This window comes from Ochlerotatus camptorhynchus, unplaced genomic scaffold, assembly GCF_037179485.1.
Source record: "Ochlerotatus camptorhynchus isolate MF236.1 unplaced genomic scaffold, CSIRO-AGI_Acam_v1.1 ptg000077l, whole genome shotgun sequence".
In the NCBI taxonomy this organism is placed as follows: domain Eukaryota; kingdom Metazoa; phylum Arthropoda; class Insecta; order Diptera; family Culicidae; genus Ochlerotatus; species Ochlerotatus camptorhynchus.
This window is the reverse complement of record NW_027040567.1, coordinates 9,702,878-9,719,146: the sequence shown is the minus strand read 5'-3', so window position 1 is coordinate 9,719,146 and position 16,269 is coordinate 9,702,878. Positions and strand designations below refer to the sequence as shown.

Here is a 16,269-nt window from a genome sequence, read left to right as displayed (position 1 = left end):
CGAGCAACATTTTTCAACTATTTCGTTAATATTGATAATACATTTATCTAGAAAAGTAAAGCTTTAAAAATGTTTGCCCTTCTTGCCAGTAAACTTGTCCACAAACTTGGACTGTTTTCCATTATTAAGCTGTACTACTAGTTTGTTTCTTTTTAATGGTCGTACCAAACCAATCTTCTGCTTCCTGGTCGTACCGAACCATTCTTCTTTCAATGGTCGTACCGAACCATTCTTCTTATTCTAATGGTCGTACCGAACCATTCTTCCTTCAATGTTCGTACCGAACCATTCTTCTTCATCGAATGGTCGTACCGAGCCATTCTTCTTTCAATGGTCGTACCGAACCATTCTTCTTTCAATGGTCGTACCGAACCATTTTTCTTGATTGAATGGTCGTACCGAGCCATTCTTCTTGCAATGGTCGTACCGAGCCATTCTTCTTCTTCCAATGGTCGTACCGAACCATTGGCTATTCACTTCATTTCGTTCACTGGATATTCACTTCATTTCGTTTAATAATCGTAGAGAAACAGGCGAACTGCAATAGTAACGCATACAGCTCGATTGCCGAATTCCAATGGCGTACCAAGCTATTTCGTGCATGGTCGTACCGAACCATTTTATTCGCAACCGTTTGACATTAACCCTAACAATTATTCAAAAAAACAAACGAAAACTTTTGTTGGAATCTAAAATTAGCCTTAGCTGCAGTATTTAAGTCCTGATCAAATGTGGTATATCTACAAAAATATTTTTTTCCACGTTGTTTCACTCGTCGCTATGCAGGATGCTTCCACCGGCACTGTATGTGTGAGCGACAGTGATACAAATTTCTTCTTTACCAGTACCACATAATAAAGAACCGAAAAAAAAACAATTCTGCGTGGTGGAAAAAAATAAACTACCACAGAATTAATCAGTAATCAGCGCAAGCCATGCTTTAATTTTTTCTTTTGCTAAATAGCACACTCGTGTTGTTTTTTTTTTTTTTTAATGACGCAGGAGAGATTAAGCTTACCTTGAGACTCCGATTAGTTATTTCACAATACCTCAAAATTAATTACACTTTCACAACGTAGGTTTCGAATAAGAGAAAAAAATGCTGAAAATTGAAAACTTTTTTTTTACTTTTACACAAACACTTTACTCACTCGGGGGCCCTGAATGTGAGATTACATGGACGATTCTCTTTTGCAGCAAAAGTAAGCAGGTATTCGATACTTATTTGCTTCTTCCTACAGCAGAAACAAGCCTGTCACAGACGCCATTGTTGGAACTATTTATTGGCGCAACAAGAGAATCGTCCAAGATCTCGCAAGCAGGACTTACCCGTTCAACGGTCGACTAGTGAAAGAGCGAGTGCTTGACTTCGCTGCACAATCGAGGCCCGAATCTATCGGGAAACCGATCGAGGCCCGAGCAGACGTGATGCCAGATAGTTGGCGTTATCTGTTGGTAGCCCTGTGGCTGATGGTGTTTAGCAATAGGGATAAACCGAGGGGTTATTCAATATCAAGGTTTCTCATTCCCCACAATTTTATTGCATAAAAACTTACTAGCTAAGTTACATAGTTCTTGATATTGATCGAATGCATATCGATCCTTACTTACTCACTTACAAGTAAATAGAAAGGGATGGATAGAGTTGCGCTGTGCCAGTCAGTTAGTTAATAGGAACCAGATGGGTTCAGTAAAGTACAATGCATAATGCTGACTGTTACTTTGCAGTTCGTTCGCATTTGTGTTCTCACGCCACATGTTGGGCTGTGAAATGTAAATTGACCTGAGTATGGTTCGGGTCTGTCACCTCGAGTGGTTTCAGTTTTCAGTACATGTTGAGTTGTTTGAGTTGCAGTTTAAGGAATGTTGGAAAACAAGGGTGGTCCGTTTTAGGTAATGATGTAGGCACAGCACACCGTTCTTCTTCGTGAGTGTCGAGAAAAAACTTTCGTCACAAGTCATGTGACAACTAGCTCCACTGTCAATAAACCACGACCTGCATGGATTACATCCAACCATAAAGCACACACCACTTCTGTTATTCTTGGCTTGTTTCGCGTTTTGCTTCACTTCGGGCCTCTTCCGGTCTTCATCACCTTTCTTCTGATTCGTAAGCAATCGACAATCTCGTCGAAGGTGACCCGGCTTACCACAATGGAAACACTTCCGATCCTGCACGGCACTACTCTGCTTTCCATGTTTCGTTGAACGTTTCATCGCATTCACGTCACTTCTCGAAGCACCACTCTTCTCCTTTCTTTGCTCATATTCGTCGAGCAACTTCGACTTAACCAAATGCATGGTTAAATCGGCATCCGGCCGACCTTCCAATGCCGTCACTAGACCAGCATAAGAGTCCGGCAAGCTCCGGAGAATCATAGCAATTCGCAACGATTCTTGCAACTCTTGTCCTGCTGTCGTCAATCTATTGAACAGCTTTTCGATCTCCAGGAAATGATACTCCAGATCACCACACTCGGACAAGTTCAACGAACACAATTTCTTCAGCAACGAAACGCGAGGGGTCATTGTAGACTTTTCGTGGTACGCACGAAGCTGCAACCAAAATTCTTTCGCGTCTTTCGCACTTTTTACCAGGCTATACTGGCTTTCTTCTACACACAAACCGATAGTCGCACGAGCTTTCTGTTCGTCTTTCTTCCACTGTGCCGTCACCGGCTCCGGTTTCGCGTTGGCAATAACATACCAGATCTCTTCCCGCATCAACATCATTTCCGTTGCGGAATTTCCAGCTCTGCCAGTTCTGGTTGTTGAGCTTGGCAAACATAAGTTTGCTCAAATCCGCCATCTTCACACAACACAAGAGGCACTCGCGACGCGTAAATAAAACGGAGTATAGAATCACTTTTTCGCAATATTTTCACCTTCCGGCACTTGCTCTGTGCCCATAACCTGTGGGAGGACCGAAGCGGATAGAGTTCTCACGGGGCGCAAGCGGGGACACACGTATTGGCTTCGGAAGGATCAAAAATAAATACGCACGGCACTTCACGGAAGAACAGACGAAACTTTACTATTGTTGTTGTTATGTACACATTAAACATATATTGTTGCCAGAAGGGCCGTCATGCACATATAAGTGCCATAAAAGTTTATGTATGGTGAGGGGTAACACAATGTTAATACCTTCACAACCGACAACTTGAAAGAAGGAAGTGGAACTGTTCAGATCGAAAAAGCAATGCGATCCGTAGAAGGTAAGTCAGCTGGTGTTTCTCGCACTTGTCATTTATGCAAGAAAGCCGGTCATATCAAGCGAAACTGCCGAAAGTTCCTGGCCACACTGTTACCAATTGCTCTGGTAACATGTCATTCCAGTTACGAAGTCCACATGCATGTTAATATTCTTCTTGGTTTTTTTTTCATCTTATATATATATATATATATAGACTATTTGATTACACTGAAACAAAGACCATAGCTAGGAATACTATTTTGCAGAAAACACTTATTTTCAGTATAACTACGCTTAATGCCGTTAAATCTACCATGATTTCAGTATAGTTGACTAAAAATATAATCAAATTTACTGCCATTTTGTCAAAACTACTATGCTTACTCAAACGGCATAGTAGTTTTGATAGAAACAATAGTAAAATTAAATGAATTTCGTTTCTGCACAAATCTATTGGTGGGAGTATTTAATTTAAACCATCAATATAGTATTTTTGCCAATGGATTTTGTTTCTGTGTACATTCTTTACGCTTTGTTCATGGCTCGTTTTAATATTATTATTGGATTATTTAAAACAACAATAAAAGTATCACGATGAATTAATGGAAACAAAATAATGAAATGCTTTGTAAATTAGTGTTAAGAGTTATGTGTCTTTTTCCATCATGGGATTTGGCATCTCCTCGAGTTAGAGTGAATTCGATGGCTTTGCGTGACAATCGAGGAGGCCCCAAATTATAAAAAAATAACTATTTGTAGGGCGCCCATGGCTATACAAAAAAATGGTGAAAGGACACTTAACACAAACTGAACTAAAACCTAAATAAATATCCTTACAAATAGTCAACCAGCACCAAAAATAAAAACATTTGTGAACCTTTGCATGTAGGACAACATATAACAACCAAAAGAAAATAAAACGATGAAACAAACACACGAATATAAAGTACGTGTTCTTAGTTTGTTCCATCGTTCACTTATGTAAATAACAAAGAAGACGGCAAAGCTCCGCAACTAAATTTTACAACCCTATTAAAATTTATTAACGCCTGGACTGTTCGCATCTCTACCTCATCATTGCCGAATTTGAGAGGATATGGATAATCGCTACTCCACCGCTTCGGGCGAAAAGCGATTTCGCCGCATCTAAATCGAGATAATGGATAATGAGAAAGGAAAGAGGAGGAAGGAAAGAGGGAGACCAAGCAGTGGATTTTGGATGCCCGACCAGTGAAGACGTCAAGAACCGTGTAAAATCTGGAGTATTTTTCTCTCCGAGTGCGGAAAATTAAAGGTCTTTGAGACCGACCGCGAGTGTATTCCACCGCGTTTGTGACCTCGGTGAAGAACATGATCAGCGAGTTTCTCCTGTTACCGAACCAGCCGTGTTACAAGGCCAGCAGTTGCCACTTTATACCCGCTGCGTGGTAGCCGCGTTTTACCGGCAGGCGCCAGCTGCTTCAAGTTTTTAAACGAACGGACGCCTTCTGAGTATCCTCGTGGTTCCGGGTCAGACAGTGCGGCTACCCCACGTATTCCGGAACATTGAACCCGTTCCCAGCCACGCCAGTCAAGTTTAGAGCATCCGGCGGGGCAGAACAGAAGCATCCCCGCGTCGTAGGTTGGGTGAACACGTGACTACGACACGCCTCCGGCTCCGCCGGCCAAGATCAAGTGTCCCAAGGATTTTTGAGGACGGAGAACCACATCCCGGCCGCGTGAGAAGTGCAGGAGAACGGTACAACGACACGACGAAGACCCTTCCATCATCCTGATCTCCGACGTACGAGACGGGCTAGCCAGTGGCCAACGAGACCCCCTTACTATCGTTGTGCCACACGCGTTCGGTTTGGTGAAACGGACGTTTCTGAGGCAGAGGTACAGTGAGGTCCGGAGGGTTCGCCCCGCTTATTGTTACTGATGCCGATGAGTTTCCCATCCGTCTGCGGGCTAAGGATTCAAGGCAGCTGTAGCGGATCAGTGCCTATACGTCAGGGACATCTGGAACGCGAAAGTGTTTCTAATAGTGTATGTTGACGATCTGCTGATTGCGTCTACCAAAGAGTCGGAAATTGAAAAGGTTTGTGATAAGCTTAAATCGGAATTCGAACTGACATCTCTGGGAGAAGTGAGGCATTTTCTTGGAGTGGAAGTTAAGCGTGAAGGGAACGCGTTCAAGATAGGTCTACGAAACTACATAGACAAACTACTCAAATTGTTCAGTATGGAACAGTGCAAAGCGGCCAAGTCACCGATGGACCCCGGGTATGTGAAGATGATTGAAGCTGGTGAACCGTTCGAAGATCCTACTAACTACCGTAGTTTGGTTGGTGGGCTGCTTTATTTGGCTGTCGTTGCTCAGCCAGACATTGCAGCAAGTGTAGCGATATTGGGAAGAAGATTCAGTGCTCCTCGTGACTGAGACTGGACTGCGGCGAAACGTGTGCTCCGCTATCTGAAGGCTACGAGGTGCTATCATTTACAGCTTGGTGGAGATCAACAGCAGAGCCTGACTGGCTTCTCGGATGCCGACTGGGCCGGTGATGTCAAGAGTCGTCAATCGACATCCGGTATACTGTTCAAGTAAGGAGGAGGTTGCATAATGTGGAGCAGCCGTCGCCAATCATGCGTGAGCCTATCGTCGATGGAGGCTGAGTATGTGGCGATAAGTGAAACTTGTCAGGAGGCACTATGGCTCAGGCAGCTCCTTCGTGACCTGGGTGAGTCTCAGAATCAACCAACGATCGTCATGGAGGATAATCAGGGATGTTTGGCATTCGTGCGTTCTGAACGAGTAAGCAGGAGATCAAAACACATAGATACGAAGGAACGTTTCATACAGGAATTGTCTGTTCGTGGGGAAGTTCAACTGGAGTACTGCCCAACAGACAAGATGCAAGCCGATATTTTGACAAAGCCGTTGGGTCCCGTGAGGAACCGGGAGTTCTGTGAGCTGCTCGGACGCTACGAGGACTGTTCAAATGAAGAGATTTCACATTGAGGGGGAGTGTGGAAAGGTACTGTTATGGAAATGCTTACACCTTCATTATCATTTACCTTGGCTTTTATAAATGAGTTTGTTACACCCTTCACTATATGTATCTTGACATGAATAAAACTGAGTCATTGTTAACCCGTCCATCTGACTACATTACTACTGCGTAACATGGTGTCAGAATAAAAAGCTACTACGCAATTAGCAAATCGGTCGGGAAAATAAGTCGAAAAAAAATACATTTCGGTCGCCGCGAAGATAGTATTTTCGCGAAACGCAGCGTGTTTTTGGTGGAGGAAGGTTTCTATCCACACAGCAACAGTTTTAAACACAGCAACTAGCACAGCAAGCAGCGAACATGAGCTTGCCTCCAAATCCGGATCCAGCGCCGGTACCGGCGGTGATTGCGGCAGCACCCGCAATGAACAGCAACATCCCGTTCCCGGAACAACTGAAGCTTACAGGGAACATGAAGGAGAACGTGGATAATTTCAAGGATTCGTTCGAAATTTACCTCATCGCGTCTGGGCTCGAGTTGCAAGAGGAACGAGTCAAAATCTCAACTTTCAAGGCAGCGCTCGGGTTGGAGGCCAGAAAAATTTTCAATTTGTGGCCACTGCAACCGGAGGAGCAAAACACAGTAGCAGCCTGTCTGGTATCTTTGTCCCAGTACATGGTTCCACAGAGGGACGTGAAATTGGCACGGTATGAGTTCTACCAGTGTCAGCAGCAGTCTTACAGCGACACCGGCGAAGAAGAAAGTATGTCGCACTTCATAAACCGAGCACGGGAGCTCGTCAAAGACTGCAATTTCGGCGCATTGGAGGACGAAATGTTGCGTGACAAAATCATCACCGGAATCCTCGACGTGAACCTCAAGAAGCGGTTTATTGGAGAACAAAACCTTACGTCTGCGATGGTTATCAACCAGTGTCGAACAGAGGAGGCCACGAAAGCAGAGATGGAGCGCCAACACTTGCTGCAACCGGGCCCATCAACACAAACCATAAACAAGGTGGGTAACATCCAAAAACGAAGCAGAAAGTGTACATTTTGTGGTAAATCATATCACCAGAAGCTGACGGACTGCCCGGCCCGCGGAGTGGTTTGTAATTACTGCAAGCAAAAAAACCATTACGCCGCTGTGTGCAGGAAGAAGCAGGAGGATCAAAGTGAGCAGCGATCAAGCACAAAGTCGTCGGGTCGCAGAGCAAAGTAGGTACACATTGTCAGCGAGAACCAAAGCGAACAAGAAGACAGAAGCGACGAAGAGTCAGTAACCACCGTGCAGTATCTCTACACTATCAAGCACAGTCAAGATCCGATGTTGAAGTGTAGCATTACTTTCTTCAATTTGGAAAAACAACCGGTGGCAGTCAGCTGTATCTTGGACTCCGCTGCATCATGTAACGTCATCGGGAAGAGGAACGCCATGCAAATTCTTGGAACGAGTCAGCTGCAGCTGGACAATCATCGAGCAGTTCTTAAGGCCTTTGGTGGAAGCTCATTGAACTCGCTGGGTCGAACAGTAATCGCCTGCACTTACGGTGGCGGGCAATACAAGTTAGTGTTCCACGTCGTCGATTTTGAACAACCTCCACTGCTATCCAAGAACACGTGTATGCAGCTTAAGTTGATTCAAGTTTGCTATACCGTCTGCAAGCAACAAGCATCGAATGCAGCTAGGCAGATTTTGAATGAGCACCCGGAAGTATTCGAAGGCCTCGGAAGATTGGAAGGAGATGTGCACTTGGAGATTGATAGCAGCATCAAGCCAGTGATTCAACAGCCGAGGAGAATTGCGGTAACTCTACGGGAGGAGCTTCGGCAAGCATTATCGCAAATGGAACAGCAAGGTATCATCGCAGAGCAGAAAGAACATACAGACTGGGTCAGCAACCTGGTCCTAGTAAAGCGGAATAACAAACTCCGGGTATGTATCGATCCAATCATCCTCAATAAAGCTTTGAAGCGTCCCCATTATCAAATGCCTACAATGGACGAGTTGTTGCCAGAGTTGGCAAAGGCAAAGGTGTTCACAACCGTGGACGCAAAGAGTGGTTTCTTGCAAATTTGCTTGGACGAGGAGAGCTCCAGATTAACCACTTTTTGGACGCCTTTTGGACGGTACAGATGGTTGCGTATGCCTTTCGGGATATCGCCTGCACCCGAAATATTCCAGAAAAAACTTCACGAAACGATTCACGGTCTTCGCAACGTTCGAGCTCTCGCAGATGATGTACTAATCTACGGCTGTGGCGAAACTGAACAGGAAGCAATGCGTGACCACAATGCAAATTTGAAAGCGTTTCTTCAGCGAATGCACGAGCGGGGAGTGAAGTTGAATAGCGAAAAGGTCAAGCTGTGTCAAGAAAACGTAAAATTTTTCGGACACATTCTCACTTCAGAGGGAGTGAAAGCAGATCCAGATAAAATTAACAGTATTTTGAAGATGGATCCGCCGAAAGACGTTCCATCCCTACTTCGTTTCCTTGGGATGATAACATATTTGACCAACTATTTACCCAGTTTGGCTTCCGTAGCAGAACCTCTACGTCGTCTAACCAACAAGGATGAACCATGGGCTTGGAATCAGGAACAAGAGGAATCCCATCAGCAGCTGAAGCGCATGGTTACGTCAGCGCCTGTTCTACGGTACTTCGATATTCAGAAAGACGTTGTTATCCAGTGTGACAGCAGTAGCGTTGGACTCGGCGCTGTACTGCTGCAAGAAGGGCATCCCGTGGTGTATGCTTCGAAGACTCTGAGTTCAACAGAGCGAAAGTATGCACAAATAGAGAAGGAGACGCTTGCAATCCTCTTTGCTTGTCGAAAATTTGAAATGTATATTATCGGGAAGCCAGTGACAGTTCAAACCGATCATCAGCCACTGATCAGGATTTTTCAGAAACCTTTGGTTGAAGCTCCCCTGAGAATCCAACGGATGCTTCTAGCACTTCAGCGGTACAACACTACTCTCCGGTTTACGCCTGGCAAGGAGGTCATCATAGCCGATATGCTTTCTCGAGCAGCAATCGCCGACGGCGATGATACAAGCAAGGAAATCTACGACGTTTACGCTTTGGAGTATATACCGATCTCCGACGATAGAATTCAGCAGATCAAAGTGGAATCGAAGCAGGATCCAGAGATACAAACTATCATCCAGTTTGTGATCGACGGTTGGCCGAGCAGGTCAGAGGTACCGGAATCACTCCAGGTGTATTGGCCGTTCCGAGAAGAATTCAGCACACATAACGGATTAGTGTTCCGAAACGATCGAATCCTAGTTCCGAGAAGCCTCCAGAAAGAAATTCTGGAACGCTTGCATCAGTCACACTCTGGAATAGAGGCTACTACCAAGCTAGCTCGGGACACCGTGTTCTGGCCTGGTATCAACGACCAAATTCGTCAAAAGGTACAACAGTGTGACATTTGTACCAAGTTCTCGCCCAACCAACAGCCACAACCAATGCAAAGCCACCAGATACCAAGTTATCCATTCCAGAAGTTGAGTATGGACATATGTGAAATTGAACTAGGAGGAAGGAAAACCGTATATCTCATCACAGTTGACGATTTCTCCGACTATTTCGACATCGATGAGCTAACGTCGTTGAGCTCTGCAATGATCATCAAGGCATGCAAGAAGAACTTCGCTAGATTTGGAAGACCACAGATTGTTTCAACGGATAATGGGGTGCAGTTTGTCAGCGAGGAGTTTCAGCGGTTTGCATTGGATTGGGGATTTAAGCACACTGTGTCTGCACCGTATCACCAGCAAGCTAACGGCAAAGCTGAGTCCGCCGTGAAAATAGCAAAGCTGTTACTCAAAAAAGCGTACGAGTCAAAGAAGGATTTTTGGGACCTGCTGTTACAATGGCGAAACACTCCTAACAAGTGTGACAGCTCTCCTGTCCAACGTTTGCTGAACAGAAGAACGCGATTTGGTGTACCCATGTCAGAGAAGAAGTATCTACCCAAAATCGAAGAAGGTGTAGAGGAGAAGATAAAGAGAAACCGGCAGGAAGCGAAGCTGTATTATGACCGCAAAGCAAGCAGACTTCCACCGCTGGAAATTGGACAGCCAGTATTTGTGAAGCTGAGACCAGATGACAAGGAGTGGAAGAACGCAACAGTGATTGAACCTGTAACCGACCGCTCATCGATAGTTGCTGTTGGTGACAGGGAATATCGTCGTGACAACACGTTGATTAAACCAGCGCAACCAAACGCGATGGTTGAAAGATCACCGCATCGTATCAAAGAAGAATCAACTCGGAATCGGTACCTATAACCAACAACTTCACCAATCGTTGAGGGACTCACGCGACCACGGCGTGCCATCCAGGCTCCGAAGAGATTTGAAGATTTTAAGATGTTCTAAGTTGCTTGAAGAAGAAGAAAAGGGAGATGTTATGGAAATGCTTACACCTTCATTATCATTTACCTTGGCTTTTATAAATGAGTTTGTTACACCCTTCACTATATGTATCTTGACATGAATAAAACTGAGTCATTGTTAACCCGTCCATCTGACTACATTACTACTGCGTAACAGGTACAATGATCACCTCTTCGTAAGTATACTTTGTCCTTTTGCCCAGCCCTACTGCGTACACCTTCTGTGCACATACACTTTGTTGTCGTATGCGCGACGGTAGAGAGAGAACCTCATTAGTTAAAAGTTCGCTACCGCGTGTGACGTGTTCTTTATCCAGATAATAAAGTCCCGTTGTAATCGTTAGTTCTCACGTGTAATTTTCTCCTCAAACGATCCGAAATCCTTGATGGTGTTCCGCTGCATTGACCTGTACTCCACCGACAAGATTGACTGATGGACAAACAACCGGTGGAAACTAACGAGAATAAACACGAGTGCGGACTACAGAGATTGCTAAAGTATGATTGTGTCAGTGATTTGTTTTCATCGGGAAAATTTTCCGCTGAGAAGTTTTTTTTTCCGATGCAAACATTTTGCGTATACGTATACGTGACGTAGCTTGCGTACGATAAACGTCAGCAATCTCAATAGTCGCTCGCTATATTCATAGTCTGGCGGATAGAATTTCGATCTATCAAAAAGCGGAACCATTTCAATATATTGTAGACCAATAATTGAAAAGGTACTATTAACATTTATAAACAAAACGGTGATTACTCGTTCCTCGCCAATCGAAGGTAAATTACCAGCATCATCGGATAGGGGAAACTTTCTACAACCTAAAGATGGCGTTAGTTTGTGTACACTAATAAAAATTCAATGATTATTTGTATGTGTCCCTCACATGAATTTTTGCAATGTGATAAACAAATGATATATATGTGTCGTACATATAGTTCTTATGCGTAGACATAAACTTCATGTGTAACCGCACATACTATTCATTGGACTCATAAATTTCATGTGTACTTCTGAGAGGATTCTGTTTATGTGTGGACACATGAAAATTATGGGAAATTTTACATGGAAATTCACCAATAAAAATGTGTCGAATTTTATGAGTGTAGGTGAGCCTTTAGTCACGAGAAAACGGTTTCCGAAATTTTGTTCGCAATAGCTGATGTGCTCTTTTTTGTTGTTGGTCGTGATTTGCTCGATTGGTTCCGCTATTTGACAGCTCAATTGGTTCCCGAGATTCTATCCACCAGACTATGAATATAGCGCCTATAGTGCGGACCGGTTGATAAAAGGCCTGTGTGGAATTGAACGTTAGTCTTACGTCGGATTGATGCTCATGAGCAAATTTACCTCTCGGTAGAGGTCTTCTTGTTCGTCGTCTGGTTTCGTGCAGACTGCTTGCGCTTTGTGTTCGGAAAGCTGTAGTTAGACTTTTCTAATTAGCAAGCATTCTTATTGGAATTTTATAGATAAAAATGAGAAAATAAGGCGACAGCAGGCCAGACAGCGAGCAAGCCGCAGGAAAAAATCTTCATTTTCAAAGCTGAGTTTGACTACGAATGAGGTCGATTTTCGAGGATTATTTAAAAAATAACTGATTCAGTAAGTTTAGCGAATGTAAGTACAGTTAGCAAGTGAATGCAAGTGAGGAAGTGAATGCTAGTGTCACAATGGTAAATAACGTTTGCTAATCTAAAATTAAAAATAAACATACAAGAAACCTACACACATGTTCCGGAGGAGGAGTTTTGGAAAGCAGCCGAGAAAGATGTGGGTAGGATCCGAGGTAGGATCCCGGTTCCCGTAAAGTATGCCTTAGAATACACGGGTTATTTGAACGCTGCATTGGGAAATATCGACGACCACGAAATCGCCAACATTGAAAAAGACGTTCAGCGAGTGTCAACTAAAACATCCAACAGGGATCTTTTGAAGTCCTTCGAAAACTTTGAAAACAATCCCGCAGATTTTCGTTTTTTTGCCGGAGAAAGAGCTATCATGAAGATACTGGTAGCAGCAGTTAGGAAGCGAGGACTTAATTATTTCTTTAGGAAGGAGAAGCAAACATCGAATATAACAGCTTCGAGAGCATCGCAGCTTCATACGCAACACAGTCCGGTTACAGACTATGAGTTTGCAATCCGTGAAAAAGTTGTAAGGTTCTATGAAAAAAGGTAACTAGCTTTTATATCCTTCGAATAAGTTTTTTAAAAAATCAGTTTCTTAGGTACGATGGTTCCGAAGAACATCGAGCGTTCTTACTATCGCTTAAGTCACTAACCATAGTTGCCCCGATTGAACATGAGAATATGATAGCGAAAATCAACTGTCCTTTGTGCACCAACGCAAGCTACATTTCATGTCGGCCAGAAAAATCCGGACCATGGAAGTTATCGAACTTCGTTGCGCACATAAAAAATGTCCACAAGCTTGAAACAATATCAAAGCAATCAGCAAGCCATCGAAAGCGAGCTGGAAGATACTGATCTCATCAGCTCGGCTGAAGTTCCTCGGAAATCAATAAGGACAAGTCCAACGGAAGTGATGCAAGAAAGTTCATCGAACATGATTCTCCAAAGTTCACAGGAATCGATTGTCGAAAGTTTACAGGAAGTAATTTACGAAAGTCCAATTGAAAAAATGCTCAAAATTCCAACGGTAGCGGACGAAGCATCGAATCACGTTTCCTACTCGTCCTCAGCAGACTGTAGTACTCAGGATCCGTTGGCTATAGTAGAGGCTGATTTCGACGAAGTTATCGAAGAGATATACTTTTCAGACATCTACATTGAACAGAACGAGATTCAAAAGTCTGAACAATCCAGTGAACATGCAGAAATTTTGAGAGACTTGGTCTCAGAAGCAACATATGGCGATGATGAATGTTTCATCGAGCATTTAAGCTACTGAAGTGGGGACGACTCTATCTTCGATGCAGGAAATACTGTTTTTTTGCTGTGGCTAGCTGCGCGTACGCTCAGTAGATAGAAAGAAGATTTATCACGATTTTGAAGATTTCCTGCAAAAAGATGATGCGCGATGCAAGTAGATGCGAGAATTGAAAGAAGATTTTTCGAATATTTATTCGTTAGTGTGAGATTTTTAGAGCATCTAGAATTGAGATTTAGATGTGTCGCCCCCCTTGTGAAGTGCTACATGTGGTCGATCGCAGCACGAATTTGGAGGCCAGTCTGAAAATACAGTTGAATGTTTATAGTAGATCTGCTTCTACAAAAGTTAAAGGGTTGCGATATTCGTTGCTTGAAAAGGACTTTTATGGTTTGTACTATTCAACGTTACAAAATGCTTCAGTTATGATTATTAATTTTGAATATAGATTCATTCAAGGTGGCAGAGAGCTCTATCAATTTGATAAGGCCAATGCATCATCTCCACATATTTGAACACTACAACGTCACCTAAAACAAAACGCCTCTCAGCTTAATGAAGGACAGCTTATGGCCACTGAGCTAAAATCATACCTCGTTGCTAAACTACCCATTGAGTATCTGCTGGAGCGAAGATGCCACGAGGATTTTTGGAGGGGTAGAATTTAGGTCAGACACCGACCGGCTAAGTGGTGTCGTGGCCACACTGGATAGCAACACTGGTCTACCTATAAAAGGACTTTATTGTTCAACGCCACAATAAATTATTAAACACATTCGAAATTATCCAATTGCAAGAAATATTGAACTGGAAATGGCTCAACCTATGGCTACTGACGCCGCGCCATTTTGCTGTTTATATTACTGTACGGAAAATAGATTCGATACGGAATCTGTTACAAAAAAAAAATGGCACCATATAAAACGCGCCACAACAAATTATTAAACACAACTCCAGAAGGCGGAAGTCCAAGTAGTGTGCAAAGCGAAAGACAGTGATACCCTCTTCATAAGAACAATGATCGACGAGATGAAGTTTAATAAATCCAATGACCATAGCTTTGGAGGGTGGTTTGCATCAATAATTCAATATGCGTTCAGGACCTCGGATTTTCCTCAGTGTGTGCAGGTGGATCCAATTGATGCTATCTGTCACCCAGTCACGCGTAACTCCAAATACGGTGACAGTGCAGATTTGGAGAAGCATTTGTACGACTTGGAGGAGCTCTTTATTCGCCTGGCATGTGCGGGTCAAGCACTCGAAGAATCGTTGAAAATTGCAATGATACTTCGGAGTCTACCGGAGTCATACAGCGGTCTTATGACGGCTTTGGTGGAGAGCCGGCCGGAGGCAGATTTGACTATGTCGCTCGTAAAGCAAAAGTTGCTAGACGAGTATCAGAGGTGAAAGGAGTGCTGCACGGTTTCGGGTGAGAAGGTGATGACGATGGAATCCCGGGAGCAGAAGCAACGGTTGTGTTTTCACTGCCAGAAGGTTGGCCGTTTCCGTAAGGATTGCCGTCTCTGGTTCGGAAAGACGCCTGTGTTGAATCATCTTCGAGTGTTCGGATGTCCGGCTTATGTGCATATTCCGGACGTTAAGAGGGTCAAATTGGACTGCAAAGCACAGAAACTGTTTTTCGTCGGATACTGTGAGGATCACAAGGCATTCAGGTTCTTGGATCCTGAAACTAACAAAATCACTATCAGTCGTGATGCGCGTTTCATCGAGCAACGAAACGGTTCTCACATGGCGGAACCTGAAGTGAATAAATCGAAAGAAACCGGGGAAGATTACGGATGGCCAGAAGCTGAAGGTGACGAAGCTGCATTTCAGGACGAGGAAGGCGTTCAAGAAGAACAGAAGGAGGGTTCATCTCAGGAGGAGCAAACACCTGAAGGTGGATCTGAACACGATTCGGAGGAAGAGTTCTACGACTGGGACGATCAACAGTTGGTCGACGATCGCACTGTAGCGTCAACGTCTGGTAGACAGCAGCTTGGTGAAAAGCGTTCGACCAGAGTCGTCCAACCGAAGTGGCTTCGGGACTTTGTTGTTGACATGGCAATGGTTGTGCAAGACGATCCAGGGAGCTACGAGGAAGCGATACAGAGCTCGGAGAATGATTTGTGGGAGGCCGAGCTCGGTAGAAAAAACTAAGTGTGTAGATCTGGGACCTTCAGCCTCCTCGGTTAAAAGTCATGTGACATCAAAGTTTAAAATAAAATCATGTTACGTTTATTTAAAAAATATTCGTGTTGAAAATAAACGTGAATGTTTTTGCTTGAAACATTATTTTTGAGTTAATTTAAACGTATATTATGTTTAGAAAAACATATTTATTAATTATTTATATTGTTTAAAACTGCGCAATAAAACAAGTAAAAGTACGCGATTAGGTTAAATCACCTTGGTGTCTTCGATGCATTTAAATAAAGATTTAAATACGTTGGAGACACTAATATGATTCAAACTAATCGTCTGCTTTTATTTGCATTATTGCATGATCCGTATTGAGAAGTGACGCGATGGCACTTATCCAATACCTCCCCATTGTCGGTCTTTCCAAGGGCAACCTTAACAATATACTCTGAGGCTTTTTCTTGCTGGAACTCCAAACCCGTTAGGAAACGATGAGCCCCACAGGACACGAAATGTTCGGTATAGGCACTCCCATTAGCTACTCCTATGATAATAAATAGGTGCACGTTGCTGTATTTTTGAATTATTTAAGATCTAAAGTCCGGCAGGAATGTCATCCATTAAGTAAAGTAAGTACGAACAAAA

The 16,269-nt window shown here is 43.6% G+C and overlaps 1 protein-coding gene across 1 annotated transcript; it reads left to right on the top strand.

The window, feature by feature from the left end:
* Window positions 1-7,623: 7,623 nt before the first annotated feature.
* On the top strand, window positions 7,624-10,488 carry LOC135697682 (uncharacterized protein K02A2.6-like). The gene has a single exon (XM_065217454.1). The coding sequence runs from the start codon at window positions 7,624-7,626 to the stop codon at window positions 10,486-10,488; it is 2,865 nt and encodes a 954-aa protein (XP_065073526.1).
* The last annotated feature ends 5,781 nt before the right edge of the window (window positions 10,489-16,269 follow it).

Bases quoted from the DNA above. Each gene is read 5' to 3' on its own strand.
- LOC135697682 (XM_065217454.1), top strand. From the start codon at position 7,624: ATGCAAATTCTTGGAACGAGTCAGCTGCAGCTGGACAATCATCGAGCA.